This window comes from Saimiri boliviensis, chromosome 18 (assembly GCF_048565385.1).
Source record: "Saimiri boliviensis isolate mSaiBol1 chromosome 18, mSaiBol1.pri, whole genome shotgun sequence".
Taxonomy (NCBI): Eukaryota; Metazoa; Chordata; class Mammalia; order Primates; family Cebidae; genus Saimiri; species Saimiri boliviensis.
The window spans coordinates 13113830-13132361 of NC_133466.1; the positions used below are offsets into that span (position 1 = coordinate 13113830).

Here is an 18532-nt window from a genome sequence, read left to right on the forward strand (position 1 = left end):
TCCCAAGTGTTTCAGATAAGGGACACTCAACCTGCGTTCTATTTGTGAGGTTGAATCACACATTTTTGTTGGTTTTGGCTCTTTCAGGATTCACAGGAGCCGATTTTCAAAGACAAGAGCAGGGTGGAGCTTGATGGCCTCTACGACCCCTGCTTTCTCCTCCAGCTCTTCAGTGAGCTGACCAGGCCAGGTAATAGCAGCCTTCTCTACGGTCAGAGAGAAGAAGACTTGTGGTGCGTGACTTCTCAGAGGTCGGGTCGATTATGGTCATCATTGCCATAATTAACAGATGAGGACCTGAATCTTGGAAATCATTCTTAAGGGATCTTCAGCCATCCTCTCGTCTGTTCATTCCAGTGGTTTTCAGCAAAGTCATAGTTAGTGTTTTGAACATACAATGATTTTTTTTTTTAATGTAATTTTAACATCTGGGAATGTCCGTTTGTCCTTGATGTTTTCCTAGTTCCTAATGATGAGCCTTTTCTGGATTTTTACTAGTTACTGGTCAAATGCCAACAGAAATGAGAAATTTGATTCCTGAAAAGGAGTCAGCCTGCTGAGGTTGCCGCCTTCTTGGCTTAAGTACATTTTGGAAATTTTAGTTTGTGCCTAGTAGCCTCAGAGTGGAAGTCTTTGTAGGGAAAGGGGTTGTGCGCAGAGAGGGAAACGTGTCCATGTAACACACATTGACGAACACTGAGATTGGTCTTCCCAGGCTGGTCAGGTCTGTTGGTTGAGGCATTCTCACAGTGTGCAGGGACGGCTCACTGTGGCTTGAATTTGCATGTTTATAATGGCTAATGATGTTGAATGTCCTGTGGCTTCTTTGCCATCTGCACATCCTCTTTGGGGAAATGTCTGTTCATGCCTTTTGCCTATTTTCTAACGGGATTTTTAGTTTTTTGAACTATTGAGTTTGGGGATTTTTTGTGTGTTTGTATTTCGGGTTTTGTTTGTTTGTTTGTTTAAACTATTGAGTTTTGAGTGTTCTTTATATATTCTAGATACCAGTCCTTGGAAGGATTTGTGGTTTACAAATATCTAACAATCTGTAGCTTATCTGTTAATCCTCTTAACAGGCTCTTTCATAGAGCAAAACCTTTTAATTTTGATGAATTCCTGTGGGTCCGTTTTTCCTTTATGGATCATGCTTTTGGCATCTTAAGAACTCTGTCTACCCCTAGGTCTTAAAGAATTTTTCTTCTGTTTCTATCTAAAAGTTTCTAGTCTTACTCTTTACATTTAAGCCCGGGCTCTGTTTTGAGCTCATTCTTCTGTGAGGTGTGAGATTTGGGTCCTGGTTCATACTGCTTCGCCTGCTGTTGTCAGTTGTTAGAGCCTCTGTGTGTTGAAAAGTCCATCTGGCCACCCTGTGACTGCTGCCCAGGTGGGGGTCGCAGCTGCCCACTGGGACTCCCAGGTCCTTCCTGGCGGGGAGGGGTAAACATGGGGGCAGCCGTGTCACTGCTGGGCATGCTGAAAGTCCTTGCTCTCTGCTAGGCTTCCTCTGACACCCCAGTTGGGGCAGAAGGAGTGTACTGTCACTGCCCAGGAGACGAACACCCTGCCTCCCTACTTGGCATTCTCTGATGCCACCCCAACAGGGATTTGGGGCTCCTTCTTCCAGCCTGGCAGAAGTGGGAGTTTAGGCTCCACCTTTGCTGGCGTGGCTGGGAGTGGGGCACAGTGAAGTGTTTGGCCATCACCGTTACTTTCTCAAAGTTTTCTGTCTTACGCAGGCTTTTTTCCATTCTTTTTTTGTCAGAGAGAACAGGCTTTTGTTCCGGCTTTTGTGTGTGTGAGCGCCTGTCCACGTTTCCGGGTTGCTGACTTGAGCTCTAAGTCTAGGACAAATGAGGCAAGATGACAACCCCGGAACTCACTACCTTGTTCTTGGGGTCTCAAGGTCTCTAGCTGGTCCGCTTTCTTTCTACCTTTCGGAATCATCTTATGTTTGTTCTACATATGGTGATCAGTATTTTTAGTTGTGCTTGATAGGAAGAATAGGAAAAAGTATGTCTACTCCATCTTGTCAGAATTGGGAAATTTAAGTTAATTAATTTTTAACATTAGGTAATACATTCGTATTTTGAAATTCAGCAGGTGCTGAAGGATATACAGGGAAAACCCCCTTCCTGCTCTACCTCTGGCCATGGTTTCCTCATTCTAGAGGGAGAACTGTTACAGTTCCTCTTGTTTTCCTAGGTCTAGCTTGAGATTCCAGTGGGGTGTCCTGGGGGCGTGGAGACACGCATTTTGCTTTTGGGCTGATTCACATGATCCCCGAATGAACTCCCAGATTTCATCACTGGGGAGGTTTAGGTACACTGGGGAGACCGTGTTCCACTATTCATCCTGTTTTCCTCCTTTTAAAACTTGAAATGTTCTTTTTCTCTACAAATTCGCCTACTTCTGAATAGATTTGCCAATCCTCTATCAGTGCCCTTTATATCCCTTTTAAAAAGATCAAAGAGGCTGGGATTTCTTAGAGATCTTCCCATCAATAGGCCTTTGTGCTGGCCCTGGCTCCCCTTGGTGAGCACTGTGCTCTGTTGCTGAAGCTGGATTTTGTTTGCAAGAGAGCAGGGGGAGTTCATACAAATGTCAGATTACCGTAATAGCAAATGGATATCTTAATTGCCCTGATGGCGATTTTTGGCAGCAGGCTAACCGGCAGATCTCCTAGTCTGTGGCTAGGAAGCTCTTCTGATTTCCCATGTGCCTTGATGGTGCTGGCTAAGTCTGTTACTCATCAAACACGGAAATAAATTTTCTATACTCTAAAAATTGCAAGACTACTAGACATTTTAACTTTAGTGAATTATAGCAAATCATTTCATCTATCCTCTGTCTCACAATAGAACTTTCAGGAGAAAAAGGCTTGGAAAATGTTTAATGGTAAAATCAGGAAGTTAATTTTTATGAAATCTGGAGTACTGTGTGTGTTTTTTTTTCTTGGTCTGGGAGGACTTTTTTGAAGAGCTGTCATTAGTAAATGGTCTTTCAAATTAGGAAAGTGTACCAGGTACCAGTTTCCTTTAAATTTCCAAATATATCCTATTTTAAGTTTTATTGGTTTGATATAGGTAGAAAAATTTGAAGAGCTTGTCTCTCTCAATCTTGAAAAGGATTTGCAGTAGCCAAAAATTTGCAAGGAAAATTCACATCAAAGTAGAACATTTCAAAAGGCGTGGAGGTGGAGAGGGAAATGGATATACCCAAACAAAACAACCGAAAACCACTCTCTGAAAAGTAAGTTTCTTAGATGTTGCTCTGAGCATCTTGTCATCCCGAACAAAAAATGGAGGCCTGCTTTTAAACAGATTTCACCCACTGCTGAAAGGAAGCTCACCCATTCATGGGAAGGGGCAAATTCCTGGCACTAAAATAGTTGAAGTGTGGTGCATAGAACAGTGTACAAATTACATGTGCACGGTGTCAGTTCTGGTGCACATATCGTTTGTATGCTGGTGGTGACACCACCAGCCAGATCAGGGCGTAGAGCAATCAGCAGCTCCTCAAGCCCCTTCCTCCCTAGAAGGGGCCGGCATCCTGAATCTGAACTTCACATAAATGGCGATACACATGATGTCATCTTTTCTGCCAAGCTGCATTTATCCCGTGTGATGTGTATGAGAATCAGCTGTGCAGAGTGCAGTAGAAATTCTCAACAGTATATTTTCACTTCCTGCAGTGGCACTTGGGTCCACATATAGCTAAACGAACTGCAATCCTAAATTGCGCATATGATTAATTTTTATATGTGGCTGCCAGTCTTGAGAGTAATTACAGTCTCATTGCCCCATTTTCAGCCCTTTGGTGAAAATGGGAACCTATTTTCTTAACCTTACTGCTTCCCTTCTTTGAGTCCTTGGCCAAGAAACGGCCAGCCAAGGCTGTTAGCAATGGCAGTGACAAATGCTTTTTCCACAGCAAACGCTTGTCCTCAACAGAACTGGGCTGAAATATACAGCTTATAATTCACACATGCCACAAGACAGTCAGAACAGGAAGCCCCGTTTGCAATTCTGTGAGCCTCATTACCAGATGACCAGCAGGTTCCTCTGACCCTTCTCACTGTGATGGCTCTAGTCCAGTGGGGTGTCTCTGGGGGATATTATGGAAGAAGAGGTGTAAGGAAGACTTTTGGTGCTCCAGCAGCACAGTTGTGCTGCGACTGAAGCCCACTAAAACGGAGGCACCTCTTTTTTAAGAGTCGGGGTTTCACTCTGGTGCCCAGGTTGGAGTGCAGTGGCATGATCGTGGCTCACTGTATACCCAAACTCCTGTTCAAGCAATCCTCCTGCCTCAGCCTCCTGAGTAGCTAGGACTAAGTGTGCTACCACCCATGCCTAGCTGATTTTTTTTTTTTTTTTTTTTTGTAGAGACTGTCTCTCTGTGTTGCCAGGGGAGCTCCTGACCCCAAGTAATCCTCCCACCTCAGCCTTCCAAGTTGCTGGGGGATTGTAGGTGTGAGCCATTACACCCGGTTTTGGAACAGTTTTGATTTCAATCCTTGATAACTGTCCTGGTTAAGCCATTTTGATCTGAATTGAAGGTCTGTTAAGGCCAAGTTGCTATTGATGAGGTTCTTGAAACAAAGAGAAGGGCATTTGTAACTTTTTAAATAGCCTGTTAGGTTTTCAACATCTTGAGGGCAGCTCTTTTCCATAAGTGTTACAAAGCCAAGATTTTCATAGAGTAGCAGAGATGAGCCCAAAACAGGAAATTGACTTTTCCTCATGGACCCTTGGAAAATCCATTTGTCTTAGAATGTCAGTGATTGCTAAAAATATCCCAGCCAGCTGGGTATTAGCTGCTTTTAGTGAGTGTAAACTAAATGTTTAGACTGTTCTCTTTCCCAAATATATTTCATTTACCTGTATTTGTTACGTAGTTATGTAGGTGTCTCTTAAACACATTTATCCCATCTTTTCTAAAACAATATAATTTTATCCAGTTTGGTGCTTTTAAAGCTTTTGGATTTCTTTTCCCCTCTTATCAAAAACAGTCACTTGTGAGAAATAAGAAAATTGGTCCGGGCATGGTGACTCATGCCTGTACTCCCAGCAGTATTGTAGGCCAAGGTGGGCTGATCACTTGAGGCCAGGAGTTTGAGTCCAGTCTGGCCAACATGGCAAGACCCCATCTATACTAAAAATATAAAAATTAGCTGGGTATGGTGGTCCATGCCTGTAGTACCAGCTACTCAGGAGGCTGAGGCACAAGAATTGCTTACATCTGTAAGGCAGAGGTTGCTGTAAGCCAAGATCATGCCACTGCATTCCAGCCTGGGTGACAAAGGAGGCTCTGTCTTTAAAAAAAAAAAGAAAAAGAAAAAGAAAAAGAAAAGAAATAAGAGAATTAGAAAATTTTGTTCCTAAACTGCTATGCCCCAGAGTCATCTGACTATGCTCTTCTCATCCTTTTTAGTCTGTATCTTGATATTGAAAGTGGGTTTCTTGAAGGCAGCATGTACCTAGGTTATGCTTTTTATCTAATCTGACCATCTCTACCTTTTAATTGGAGCAGATGCACCATTTATATTTAATGTGATTATTGATCTGACTCCGTTTTATCTTTTTTGTTGACTTAGCTGCAACTTGTATATGTGTGTGTGTGCATGCATGCATATTTTTACTGTGACTTTAGTGTTTATAGTACACATCTTCAATCTATTACAGTTTATCTTCAAGTGAGACGATACCACTTCATGTATAGTGTAAGAACCTTGTAACAGTATAAACGCATTTCCTTCTTTCTGGCTTTTCTGCTATTCTTATTATGCATTACACTTCAATGTGCCATAAACCCTACAATACTGTTTTTGTTTCAAACTGTCATTACTTTTAAAAGAAGTGTAAACGTTTGATATTTGCCATATTGCGACCGTTCCTTTGTGTAGATCTAGATTTCTATCTGGTGTCATTGTTTTTCTTCATAAATGCTTCCTTTAAGAATTCTTATAGTTCAAGTCTACTGGTGACCAATTCTTTTAGCCTTTTTGTGTCTGAAAAATGTCTTAACTTTTGAAGGATTTTGATGGGGTATAAAATTCAGAGTCGACAGTTTTTTTTCTTACCGTACTTTAAAGAAATTGCTTCTCTAGTTTCTGAATTGGGTTGTTTCTGACAAGAAATCGGCCATTCTTACCTTCTTTCTTCTGTGTGCCATATGGCTGCTCTTAAGATTTTTTAAATCACTGATGTCAAACAATTGGATCATGATGTGCTTTGGTGTGGTTTTCTTCTTTTATATATATGTTTTATTTGTAATAATGCTTGCATGATTTTCTTAATGTTTCATGTTAATGAGTATGTTGGCTCTCTAGGTTTATAGTTTGTCTGGTCAGATTTAGAAAAGTTCTGGCCATTATTTCCTCATATTTTTTCAGGGACCCTAATTACACATACCCCCAGGACACTAATGTTCTGTTCCTATTTTTTCTCTCTGTGTTTCAGCTTGGATAGTTTCTAATGCTGTCTTAAGTTCACTAATCTTTTTAGAAACTGAAACTAGTGTCTAATTTCTGATAATCCCATCTCTATTAGTCCATTCTTGCACTGATACAAAGAACCCAAGACTGGATAATTTATTAAGAAAAGAGGATTGATTGGCTCATGGTTTCATAGCCTGTACAGGAAGCATGGCGGGGAGGCCTCAGGAAACTTTCAATCATGGTGGAAGGCGAAGGGGAAGCAGGCACGTCTTGCCTGGCTGGAGCAGGGGGAAGTAGGGCAGTGCCACATGCTTGTGAACAACCTGCTCTTGTGAGAACTCACTCACTGTCATGAGAACAGCAAGGGGGAAACCTGCCCGCCATCTAGTCGCCTCCCACCAGGGCCCCTGCCTCCAACATGGGGCTTTATAATTCGACATGAGATTTGAGTAGGGGCACAAATCCAAACCCTCTCACCCTCCAATGCATTTTTCATCTCAGATACTTTAGTTTTCATCTCTAGAGCTTGGTTTTGGGTTTTTGTATCTTCTGTGTCCCTGCTTAACATGCTTAATCTTTCCCTAACTTCTAAAAATATCATCAATGGGCTCTCTCTTTTTTTTTGAGACAGAGTCTTGCTCTGTTGCCCAGGCTGAAATGCAGTGGCACTATCTCGTTTCACTACATGCTCTACCTCCCTGGTTCAAGTGATTCTCCTGTCTTAGCTTCCCGAGTGGCTGGGACTACAGGTGCCTGCCACCACACTCAGCTAATTTTTTGTATTTTTAGTAGAGATGGGTTTCACCGTGTTAGCCAGGATGGTCTGGATCTCCTGACCTCGTGATCTGCCCACCTCAGCCTTCCAAAGTGCTAGGATTACAGGCATGAACCACCTCGCCCAGCCACTGTCTCTTATTGATAGTATATTCCACGATCACTCATTTGGAGGAGTCATTTCAGTTGACTTGTGTTTAGTTCCCAGTTGAGCCACAGGTCACTCAATCTTGAGAACATCATTGTGGATAATTATCGTGATCAGATTAAGAATTAATCATTAAAGAGGGGTGAAGTATCCTCAGTTGTACTAGTGGAGAGCCCTCTAGGTTGCGGTAAGGCACATCCCCTTGTGTATTTGGCCTTCTCCCTCTGGGTCTTCTCCTCTCCTGCAGTGATTGTCAGCTTCTCTAGGCCTCACAAACGTTAAATGGATACCAGGCAACAGTCTCTCTGGACCGTAGCTTTTGCTTAAGCCTGGTGAACCACTCTTCTGTGAGGTTTGTGTTTATTTGAAGAAAGCTGGCTTGCACAGTGGCTGCGAGTGAGTCCTTTGTGCGCTGGGTGGCATCAGCTGCATTTCCCTGCTTTCACTGTCGTGTGTGCTGTCCTCAGTGATGGCTGCTTATTGACAGGCACCCGCTGGGGAGGGCTGAGCACGGTGGAAGCTGGGGGCGGATTTTCTCTGCTGACTCCCATTTGTGTTGCCCAGGCCCCTGGCATGCTGGGGTCTCCCCAGTAGGTCTCAGTGTCGCCTCCATTCTCCTGGCTCATTGGATGTTTATGAGAGTGATGAAATTATCATGGTTGCGATGCATGAGCATTTTAGAACCTGAAGTTATGGTCATTATTGCCACATCAAGGAAGATTTTGTTTTTTCTCTAACTTCAGCGGAAGTTAGGAGGAGTTGGAGAGAGACTTGCATTCCTTTTATTTGGCACGTGTAGTTGATATTGGTAAAACCCAAGAGAAAAGTTAATTCTCCAAATTAACAAGAATGATGAAATCATATTGTGTGTGTTTCATGCTGTATTTTATTTCCGGTAGAGTTTGTGGTGGATTGTCGAAAATTTTTGGATTCCAATGCTCTGGGCCTAACTGTCACAGCCCTCAGCAGCTATGACCCCCAGATGCGAGCCATAGCCTACCACGTCCTGGCTGCCTACTACTTGCACTTGGAGGGGGCGCGGTTCCAAGAGCAGTCCCAAGTAAGTGGGAAGAGTGGACATCCGACGGTGGGGGTGGGCCTGGCGGGCTTCAGAAAGCTGGCTGTTCACTCGGTTTGGTAGAAGCATTTACTAAGGAACACAGAGGTGGCGTGTTGCTGGGAGATCGCTGCTGAAGAGCCAAAGTCTGTTCCCTTAGGAGGTGATGCTGGAGGTTGCCTTTGATCCACAACTGTCTGTGGAAGTTGAAAAAAGTTTCTCCTTGTAGGCTTTCTTGTGTTGTGGGTAGACAGAATGATTTGACTTCCACTGAGTATTTCTTTGGTCTAAACTCAGTGGATAAGGTGGCTGTTATCCATGACACACTGAACCTCAGAAATCTGTACCCCATGGTGCTGGAGGAACAAGAGCAGATTAGGTTTTCAGGGCATGGTGCCAGACTTCTCTCTGCTGATTGACGCCTAAAATAAAAACGGAAAGCATTCCTGAGATGCTGGCAGGTAGTGTGCCTGCTGCTGTGAGCCTTGTCCTTGGCGGCCCCTGGGATGTGAGGAGTAGGCACATCCTGCTGAGCCTCGGTTCAGCTGCACCAGATAAGACTGACCATGGCTCTGAACACACTCATCTTAGGTTTTCTTTTTCTGTTCTGTTTTCAAGCTGCTTTACCTGTTGGATGTAGTCCGGAATGGGATTCGAACTCAGGACATGAGACTCACTTTTACCTTGGCTCTCTTCATTGCCAAAGCAGCCGTGCAGATTTTGAAACCAGGTACCACTGACATAGTGAGGTTGACGGGAAATTGCAAAGTTGAGGCTGAGCAAGTCCACTTCCAGGGATTAGTCCCCAGGTGTAGTGGGCCACACGTCTGTGCTCATGATCGTGGAAGATGAGGAGCCACCGAAGTACCCATCAGCACTGGACAGTGCATAGGTGATGGTGGTGAGGAAGCTCTTCATGGACCCGTGGGGGGTGGAATCCAGAAAAAAATGAGATGAAAAAGCAAAGTGCAGAATAGCGTTTTTATAATGGAGGGAAATAGTATATATATTCATATTTGCTTGTAGTTACAGAACACTGTGGTGAGAGCAAATAAAACTGATGTTAAAATGTGGGCTGATCACATCACAGGGATTGGAATCCAGGGGCTAAAAGCGTGGACACGGGCAGACCGTCCCGGACTTCCCCTGGCCTGTTTCTTCCTATCAGATGGGGTGATGATAGGACCCCCTGCCTCTAGGATTGCTGTGATGGTGATGAGGATCACATACCTTTTTTGGTTTTTTTGGTGATTTTGTTTTGAGACACGGTCTCGCTCTGTCACCCAGGCTGGAGTACAGTGGTATGAACTCGGCTTACAGCAGCCTCAACCTCCCAGGCTCAGGTGATCCTCTCACCTCAATCAGCCTCCCAAGTAGCTGGGACAGAGCGAATGCCACCATACCTGGCTAATTTTTTATAGAGACAGGGTTTCATTATATTGCCCAGGCTCATCCCAAACTCCTGGGCTCAAGCGATCTGCCTGCCTCAGCTTCCCAAAGTGCTGGGTTTACAGGTGTGAGCTACCACACCCGGCCCAGATCATGCACACGAGCACACGTGGAAGCGCCTGGTATAGTAAAAGCCATCGGTGACAGCTCCGTCACCATCACCGCCGTTGATTCATTAATCATTGATTCATGCTTAGGCTCACGGTCCTTAGCTAGGGAGCATTTGATGTGTGAGTACTGTGTACGTGTAACCCACGGTGTTAGAGTAAGGCTCCTTTTTGTTACAGGAATGGGATACCACTGCTAAGATAGTGTGACTAGAAGTTAGCTCATTCTGAGATTTTTTTTGGTTATTGAGAGAAAAATCATAGAAAGTTGGTACCATCAGGGACCACAGGATGCTTTTGGTATAACATGGCTCTATTTCAGATGAGGAAACAGCCCCCCACTCACCCTATTTCCACCCGTACCCCCCACACTCACTCACTGAGGCTCCCAAGGTTAGATAGCTTGTCCAAGGCCCCACAATTAGTTCATAATCAAGTTGCTATTAGAATTCAGATCTGATTTTCATCCGCTTCCATTTCATTTTTATTCCATGGATTTTACTTGCCTTGGAGATTTGGGAAAGAAAGAAAATAATTGGCACAGCCCATGATGTTTTCGGTCCTGGGTGTGGCCCTGTCCCACAGCGGTGCACATGGCAGGGTGGAGCGTGTGCAGGGCAGCAGTGGTCCTGGGGAGACAGAGGTGGCAGGGGCTAGCGTGTCTGTTGTCTCTGCCTCAGTGCATTCCAGAGGCACTCAGTAGTGTCTGAGCCTTTCAGTGAGAAGCTAGAAGCAGGTGCAGCAGCTGGGTGTGGTGTCAGCCCTGATCTGTGGGATGTGTGACCAAGTTCACCTTCCCACCTGCTGGTTTGAGCCTGTGCTGCAGGACAGGAGCTGAGGAGTGGGAGGAGCAAGGTCCCTGAAGGACTCAACATCCAGCAGTGGTTTCTGAGCCAGGAGAGCACGCCTGTGTGCAGCGTGGCGCTGAGGTGTCTAGCTGTGTTCTCATTCTCAAGAGCCAGTCATCTGGGTCAGCATAGGAAAGTTCCTGGAAGGGGATTTATGTCTAATACCCCCAACACCTGCCTCTCGGTGCTGCCAGGCCAGGGGGTGTCCTGCTGGGGCCTGCCGTGACTGACTGTCTGCCTGTGTTCTCAGAGGAGCACATGTACCTGAAGATCAGCAACTTCCTGCTGTCGCACGAGTACTTGAACATGGACAAAGTGCCTGGCTTCTTCCAGTTCTTCTACAGCTCCGACTTTGAGGTACGTTCCAGAGTCCTCCAGGCCTTCCACAGGCCCCTGAATCACTTACACAGCCGCCGTTGTCATTCGGACGTTTTCCGCACCAACACTGTGTGCTGCTCAGCCAACACCATGGTGCCGGCAGCGTGCCAGCGCCGAGGCCACGCAGGCCGGCATTTAGAGACGTCCCCGTGCTGTGGGCTCACTTCTACGAGGTGCCTCAAACCTTAAAAACTCTGCTGCAGAGTCCTGCGTTTTATCCCATTCTCATCGTATTTTCTTGATGAATCTCTGGGTTAAATACTAAATTCCTTTTTTAGATATTCATATTAAATATTCTTTTACAGAAGATCTGTCTGACTTAAGTTCAGTGTTTAAACTTGACTTGATCCTCTTATTTCTGACCTGAAGAAATGGAATCAAAGATGAGATGCAGGATTTTTTATAATCAGACATGGAGGTCAGGGCTGCTGTGTTACAACCTTTGTCACCACTTAAAAATAGTGATGTTGGAACAGTTGTCAGATGAAAAGAGTTTCACTCACTTAACAGCGGTTTTTTTGTGTGCCTGGTTATAGCAAAAAACGGAGCAGGAGTGGGTGCTTGGCCTTCTGCGGCAGGGGATCCGTGACAAGCACTGCTATGCGCTGTGTGCCCGGCGTGGCGTCTTCCGCATCATCCTGTCCTTCTTCTGCAGCCCGCTGTGTGACGAGGCGGCCCAGGTACGTGGCTGTGCAATCCCATTTGAGAGAAGAGCCCTGTGCCCCTTCTTAAGGTTTTGTTTGGAAGTCAAGTCCACGTGAATTCTGTTCCCAGCCTGTTCCCGGCTCTCAGGGAAGGGGAGACACGTTTAGCGCCCGTCCTGTTCCCTGCATGTGGAGCAGGTGGAGTCACTCGAGGCTGCAGTGTTGAGACCCCTAGTGTCGTTTGTCCTCTGAATACTCTTTATTGAGGCTTCCTACTATATATATGGCCCTTGGCATATATATGAAGGCCATCAAGGGGAGATACTGATCAATAACCATGAGGCTTCGGAGTGGTCAAAAAATCTAGAGACCCCTTGTCAGTGACTGAGGTATTCTGAGGCCCTTTTACCTACTACAGAAGGTGGGGATCATAGAACTCATTTAGAAAGCAAGAGTTGTGTTGAAACAGACAGCCTCACCTGGCCAGTCAGGAACAGAGAGCTGCTGTGTGTGCCTTCTAAATATTACAGGTAGGTGGTAGAAGGAAATAGGAAAAGCCTTTGGTGTTTTGATTAATTTCTATTTAGTCAGCTTTTGTTTCTCATATGTACGATGTGGGTAAATAGGGCTTTTCTTTTTTTTTTTTGAGACAGAGTCTCATTCTGTCACTAGGCGCCAGGCTGGAGTGCAGTGGCGTGACCTCGACTCACCGCAACCTCCGCCTCCCAGGTTCAAGCTATTCTCCTGCCTCAGCCTCCCGAGTAGCTGGGACTACAGGCGTGCACCGCCACGCCCAGCTAATTTTTTGTATTTTTAGTAGAGACGGGGTCTCACCAGGGCTTTTCTTAAGAAGCCCATTTGAATAAACTGAATTTGAGTGCGGTAGTTTTTTGTTTTTTATGGCATGTGAAACTTCTGAAGCACCCCATGAACAAGTCAGGGGACAGTCCCATTTTTATGTCCTCTCTTCCAGGTGGTGAACACAGGGCTCTGTGGCTGGTGGCTGGCCTGGGGGTGGTCCTCACCCGCTCCCTGTGCAGGCCGCTGTGCGTCTGGGCCATGTGGTTTCTGTGGTGCAGCTTTGCTTGCGGGTTGTTTTCAGATGATGGATTCGCAGAAGTGAGGATCCCCGGGGCTCAGAGATTGCTGAGGAGGTCTGTGGCCTCTGGCTGTCACTTGTGGGGAAGGGTGCATTCGTACGCCGCCACCACTGTGACAGACTTAGCAAAGCAGGCCTCATTTGCAGCCACCGCCTGTAATGGCAGCATACCATCACATTTTTAAAAGGGTTTCTTTAATCAAGTAAATCAGGTTTTCTGACTGAAGAGTCACTTCTTGTTTGGGGTTTTCAGAACTGGATTCTGGAAATTCTACAGAATGCTGCCCAGGTTGCCAGATCTGCCTATGAAATCATACGAGACTATAGCCTTTTAACGTGGATTTTGCACATCCTTGAAAGCAAGTAAGTCCCTTTTGCATGAGCGGCGTGTGTCAGGTGGGAAGGACAGGAGCAGAAGTGAGGATGTCTGCTGCCAGCTCTGCTGCTGGTTGGACACGTGCGGTAGAACCCACGCCCTCTGAAAGGCAGTGTCCTCCAGTGCTACCATATGCCTGACAGTCCTGCTCCTGGCAGTGCCAAAATGGCTTTCCTCCATTCACAGCTTTCCCTCGAGTGTCTCGTCTGCCATGGGACGGCAGACACCAGCTGCTGTTCACATCCGGCAGAGTCTCCGCCAGCCTGTCTGGCCGGGTTCTGCTCGGGTCGGACTCCTCCCCTGGTGTCCCAGCAGCCTTCCGTGCTCTGAAGTAGGGTCCTGCTCTCTAAGGCTTTAGCAACTGCAGCCCTCCGGTGGCAGGAGAGCAGGGCTGATGGGTTACAGGACTCTGCTGTCAGTGCAGGGTCTTGGTGCTCAGTGACGAACCCGCGTTAGAGGAACAGCACCAAGGGCTGCTGCTTGAATCTTGATGATTGACTGTGATTCCTGCTCCTCCTGCTGCTTGAGACTGTCTGCAGAGAGGAAGACCCTGTCACAGCAGACAGCACTTGGTTGGAGGGCTCCGTCTTACAAAGAGCTAACTACTATAATAAGCCTGAGAGAATGCAGGCCCTTTTGTGCATTTTTAAAAAGTATTTCCTGAAATTTCTCTAAAAGAAAGTAATATATCCTAGTACGTCGGTAAACAAAAAAAACAGCGGGGGCAGGGTAAGAAAGTAACATCTGAAATCTAGAACGTGTCTTTGGACATCAACTTCAAGACTGTGTCAGGTTTACAAAAGGCATAATCAGCTCACGTCCCTGGCTATTAATTTCTTGTTTTAGAAACTGAGTTGTTGTCATGAACAGGATGGTTTTTATTAGTGTGCCTCAGTAGCTCCTGAATTTTTGGAGGGACTTAGGGCAATCTTCTGTTAAGAAGGAGCCTGGGTGCCTTATCCCGTGTCGAAACTGCATTTGTGTAGCAGGCGCCCTGTTTTCACTTGGAGGCTGTGCTTATCTAGGGGGATGAGCAGATAGGATTGTGGAGGGGGATAGTCTGATCCTGCTGAAAGGACAGGATGTGGCAGATTGAAGGCTGCTGTGCTTGACTTCAGGTTTCTGGAGACTCCGCTGCTGTCTAACGTGATCTCCTTGCTGCACACACTGTGGGTGACCAACCTGGGGGACAAGGCAGCGGAGTGGGAGAGCCAACACCCTTGCCAGCGCAGCTCTCGGGAGCCCCCCAAGCGGCTTGCCCTGCACCTGGTCAATGAGTTCCTTTATGTTCTCATCGTGCTCATGAAGCACCTGAGGTGAGTCCTGCCCCTGCCATGGGGGGCCTTCTGGCGTCTTGGACGCTGTGTTGGTCTGCCACCTGTGGACATCATGTCTCAGTCACAACTCCATGGCTGTCCCGGGGGGCGCTGGGCCATGGCCTGCTGTGGATTGGGGCAGAGTACCATTGTCAGGTATAGGGAGCGTCAGAACATCTATTTTATTAGCTCTTTCTTTCCCCTTCAACTTTGTAAGGCTTCTTATCAAGGCCCCAAGAACATAACACACTTAAAAACCTAATATGCATCATATAAGGTCAGTTTCAGCAGGTGAGAGTCATCTACCTTGATGTGATTCAAACACTTGAATAAAGTGATGTTTCGTAAATGTAAAAGATTTCCTGTGACTCTCACATAATATGGGGTGTTCCCAAACTTGCCTCTACCTTTGTTAGCCTATGAAGATTCATTGTCCATGAATTTTCTTGAATATTTTGTATTTTCATTCGATTCCTTAGCGTCATGCTTTTGGCTTCCTTAGAAGAGCTAAGTGTCCCTCCAGTTCTACTATGTTAGAGAAAATACACTGTGCACTCGTTATTTCTTTTTTTTTTTTGGAGACGGAGTTTCGCTCTTGTTGCCCAGGCTGGAGTGCAATGGCGCGATCTCGGCTCACCGCAACCTCCACCTCCTGGGTTCAAGCAATTCTCCTGCCTCAGCCTCCCAAGTAGCTGGGACTACAGGCGTGCGCCACCATGCCCAGCTAATTTTTGTGTTTTTAGTAGAGACGGGGTTTCACCACGTTGACCAGGATGGTCTCAATATGTTGACCTCGTGATCCACCCACCTTGGCCTCCCAAAGTGCTGGGATTACAGGCGTGAGCCACCGCACCCGGCAACTCGTTATTTCTGATTTGGGAGCCAGGGTATGCTAACTGGAACCAGAAGGTTGATATCAAGTGGATTGTCACCTCAGAAGGAAAAATTTCTTGGTAAGAAGGCCTTTTGTTTTGTATAGTTCAAAACTAATTTGTGAAATCTGTAGTGGATAGTCACGTTTCCTATGTAGGGCTGTCAGAAGACATGCTGGTGTCTAAGAACCAATTGCTGTTTAAAATACTGGTTTTACGTTTACAGTTGTGAGGAACCAATGTTATAGGATTTCACTTTCTTGGTATTCAGGGAGCTGTTTTTCCTCCTGGTGGCCATCGGTCAGGTTTTGGCCATAAGTGGTGACATTGTTCCAGGGCATCCCTGGGTTTTTCTCACTTCAGACTGGCGGTCCGTGAGGCGGGAGAAATTGGCAGGCCCAGAGTGGAGCCCTCGCGGGCTCTGGCACCCTGGCGCTCAAGCTGTCTGTCTGGCTACTCCATTTAGCCAGGATTTCAGGAGGTCTGTGCCTCTGGGGTGCAGGTCAGACTCCAGGTCCCCTTTGTGACTTACTAAGTGGCTCATTTTTTCCTTTTCTGTGTCCCGGGGGCCCATGCAAGATGTCTGCTATGCAGGAAAACCTGGTTCCTGGAGAAGGCAGTGCGCACCGCTGGGTGTGTGATGTCACCAGGCTACCGCGGTGCTGGCTGCCAGGCTGGGGAGGCAGCTTTGGCTGTCGGTAACATTGGCTCCCAAACAGGCCCACCTTGGCTCCCGCCCAGCTGACCAACTTCTTTGGGACACTTGACTCCGTGCTGAGGTACCGGGCCACCGTCATACAGGCCTTCAAGGACATGGACAGATTCACCGTAAATGAGACAGTGCTTTCCACCACGGACGTCCTTGTCCTCTTGCACAAGTGGAGCCTCATCGAGAGAGACCTCCAGCTGCAGGAAGACCTGAGAGCAGTCATTGAGGAGGGCCAAGCCCGGGAGCTCATGAGTGAGTGGCAGAACCCAGGACTGGCCCAGAGCAGCCAGCACCCCTCTGTTTCCCTCTCCCTCCCTCCCTCTCTCTCTTTCTCTCTCTCCCTCTCTCTCTCTGTGTGTGTGTCTCAGCCACATTTCCAAAGTTAATGAGGCTCCGAGTTGGGGCATATCTGTCTCAGAGCCTGGAGAGGTAGCTGGGCAGCCCTGCTTTTGACTTTCAGCCTGGCTGCTTCCCAGCTGTCTGTCTCTGGAGAAGTCACTTTTCACCTGCCGTAGTATCGGGGTGCTCACCTGTAAAGAGGCTTGGGTGGCCGTGAGCTACTTGCCCCCGCCTTGTCCTGTAGTTCAGGGCTAAGGAGTGGACTGGAGCCAGGCCTCCTCGACTGAAGCCTGGTGCTGCCCTGATTCCCTGTGTTTAAAGAGGACGATAATGGCGCCTGCCTCATGGTGCGAGGATTAATGAGTTCATTGTATTAACAGTGACGACAGGCACAACGAAATGTCGAGCACTCACCAGGCTCTTGATGCGGGAGCAGGGCCGGGTGCTCAGGACGTGCACACTGCCCCTCCTCTCCCCCACTGACAGCTCCCCACATCTGGATCTGTGTGGGCAGGAGAGACCCCAGTCTCACTACCTTCTTTGTGCGTTTTACAGAAATGCTCAAGGATAAGAACAAGCCTGTCATGCCAGCCCGAACTAAAGGCCCACGGGGCCGAAAGAGGAGGCCTGGGGAGGCAGAGGAGATGGCCGACCCCGAGCTGATGGCGTCTACCTTGGAGACATGCAAGGGCCTCCTGAGGTCCATCTTGACCTACTGGGGACCCGTGATCCCGGGTCCTGACCCCATTCAGGAGCCTGTGGACTCAGCCAGCCCCGAGAGCGCTGTGCACAGCCCCGTGTGCGCCGCCGCTTCCCTGGTGGTCAGTTGGATGCTGCGGTCGGTGGCCGAGCACCCACTTAGCAGGGCAGAGGCTGCAGGACTCTTTGGCTGGCTTCGGAGCCACATTTTGCCGCATCCTGTGGTCGTGGCTGACCTCGTTAGGGACAGCGCCCTGAGGAGCAGCATATTCAAGCTGTATAGCCGGCTCTGTGGGGCTGAGGGGCTGGCAGGGCCTGTGCAGGAGGTGGCCTGCCTGTTCAACACGGTCATGCTGCAGCTGGTGGCCGCCCAGGGCTGGGCAGGGAGCCCCTTCCACCCAGCCATGGAGGCCCTCTGCCTGTCTTCTCTGAGCGAGAAGGATGAAGCCACACGAGGTAAGGCTGGTTCTTTTGTTGGAGGCTGAAGAAATAGATTCAGGAGTGGGCTTGGGGGTAGGAGTGACTTCTGTGCTTGGAATGCCTGGGTTTCTGCCACGTTCCTCAGCTGGGCATTGTGCCTGTTAAGGCGGACCCTCACCACGGTTCTGGGGTTGCAGAGCTTGCCACTGGGCAGTGAATGTGGAGGGAAGGAGGTGTTTGCTTTCACTTGCAGGTGAAACCCTTGGTGCTGGTCACATTGACGGTGCAGAGAAGGTCCCCTCAGAACCTGGGCGTCCCTCCACCCTGCAGGGCAGTGGGCTTCTGACCATTGGCCACATGATGAGTTCTGTTTCACATATGGCCAGCTGTGTGTGTGTACGTGTGTGCGTGCGTGTGTGCATGTGTGCATGTGTGCATGCATGCGTGTGTGCACACGTGTAGCCTCACGCACAGGTAGAGTTTATGTACTTGGCAGTCTTTAGGAGCCTAACTGTGAATGAGTGAGTTGGGTGAATGAATGAACAGCACAGGCTCCAGGGGCCTGTTAGAGAGCTCCAGGGAGGCGGGTGTGGTGACCCAGAGGGCTGTCCTCTCATGGAGGAATGTGGGGGTGCAGGGGAGGGAGGGGCTTGCAGCCTAGCGGGTAGACTCACCTGGTAGCAGGGGTGACCTTGTCCTCTGGTCTGGCCGCAGTTGGGGAATTGAGTCTTTGCCTGAAAAGCTTTCTCTTCTTCCTCATTCATGCCACTGAAGAAATGGTATGAAACGATTCTGGGAAATTCTTCTCAAACTTCAGTCTCATTCTTGGCATTGGCAGTCAGAACCAGGAAGAGACTT

The 18532-nt window shown here is 47.7% G+C and overlaps 1 protein-coding gene across 1 annotated transcript in view; it reads left to right on the plus strand.

The window, feature by feature from the left end:
• URB1 (URB1 ribosome biogenesis homolog) overlaps window positions 1-18532 on the plus strand; it is a 76584-nt gene that overhangs the window by 56419 nt on the left and 1633 nt on the right. Inside the window, exons 30-38 of the mRNA XM_010338325.3 lie at window positions 88-190; window positions 8261-8421; window positions 9037-9148; window positions 11073-11179; window positions 11737-11880; window positions 13197-13306; window positions 14438-14635; window positions 16227-16468; window positions 17111-17710. Coding sequence (XP_010336627.3) covers window positions 88-190; window positions 8261-8421; window positions 9037-9148; window positions 11073-11179; window positions 11737-11880; window positions 13197-13306; window positions 14438-14635; window positions 16227-16468; window positions 17111-17710 — 1777 coding nt within the window. The remainder of the gene's footprint in view (window positions 1-87; window positions 191-8260; window positions 8422-9036; window positions 9149-11072; window positions 11180-11736; window positions 11881-13196; window positions 13307-14437; window positions 14636-16226; window positions 16469-17110; window positions 17711-18532) is intronic.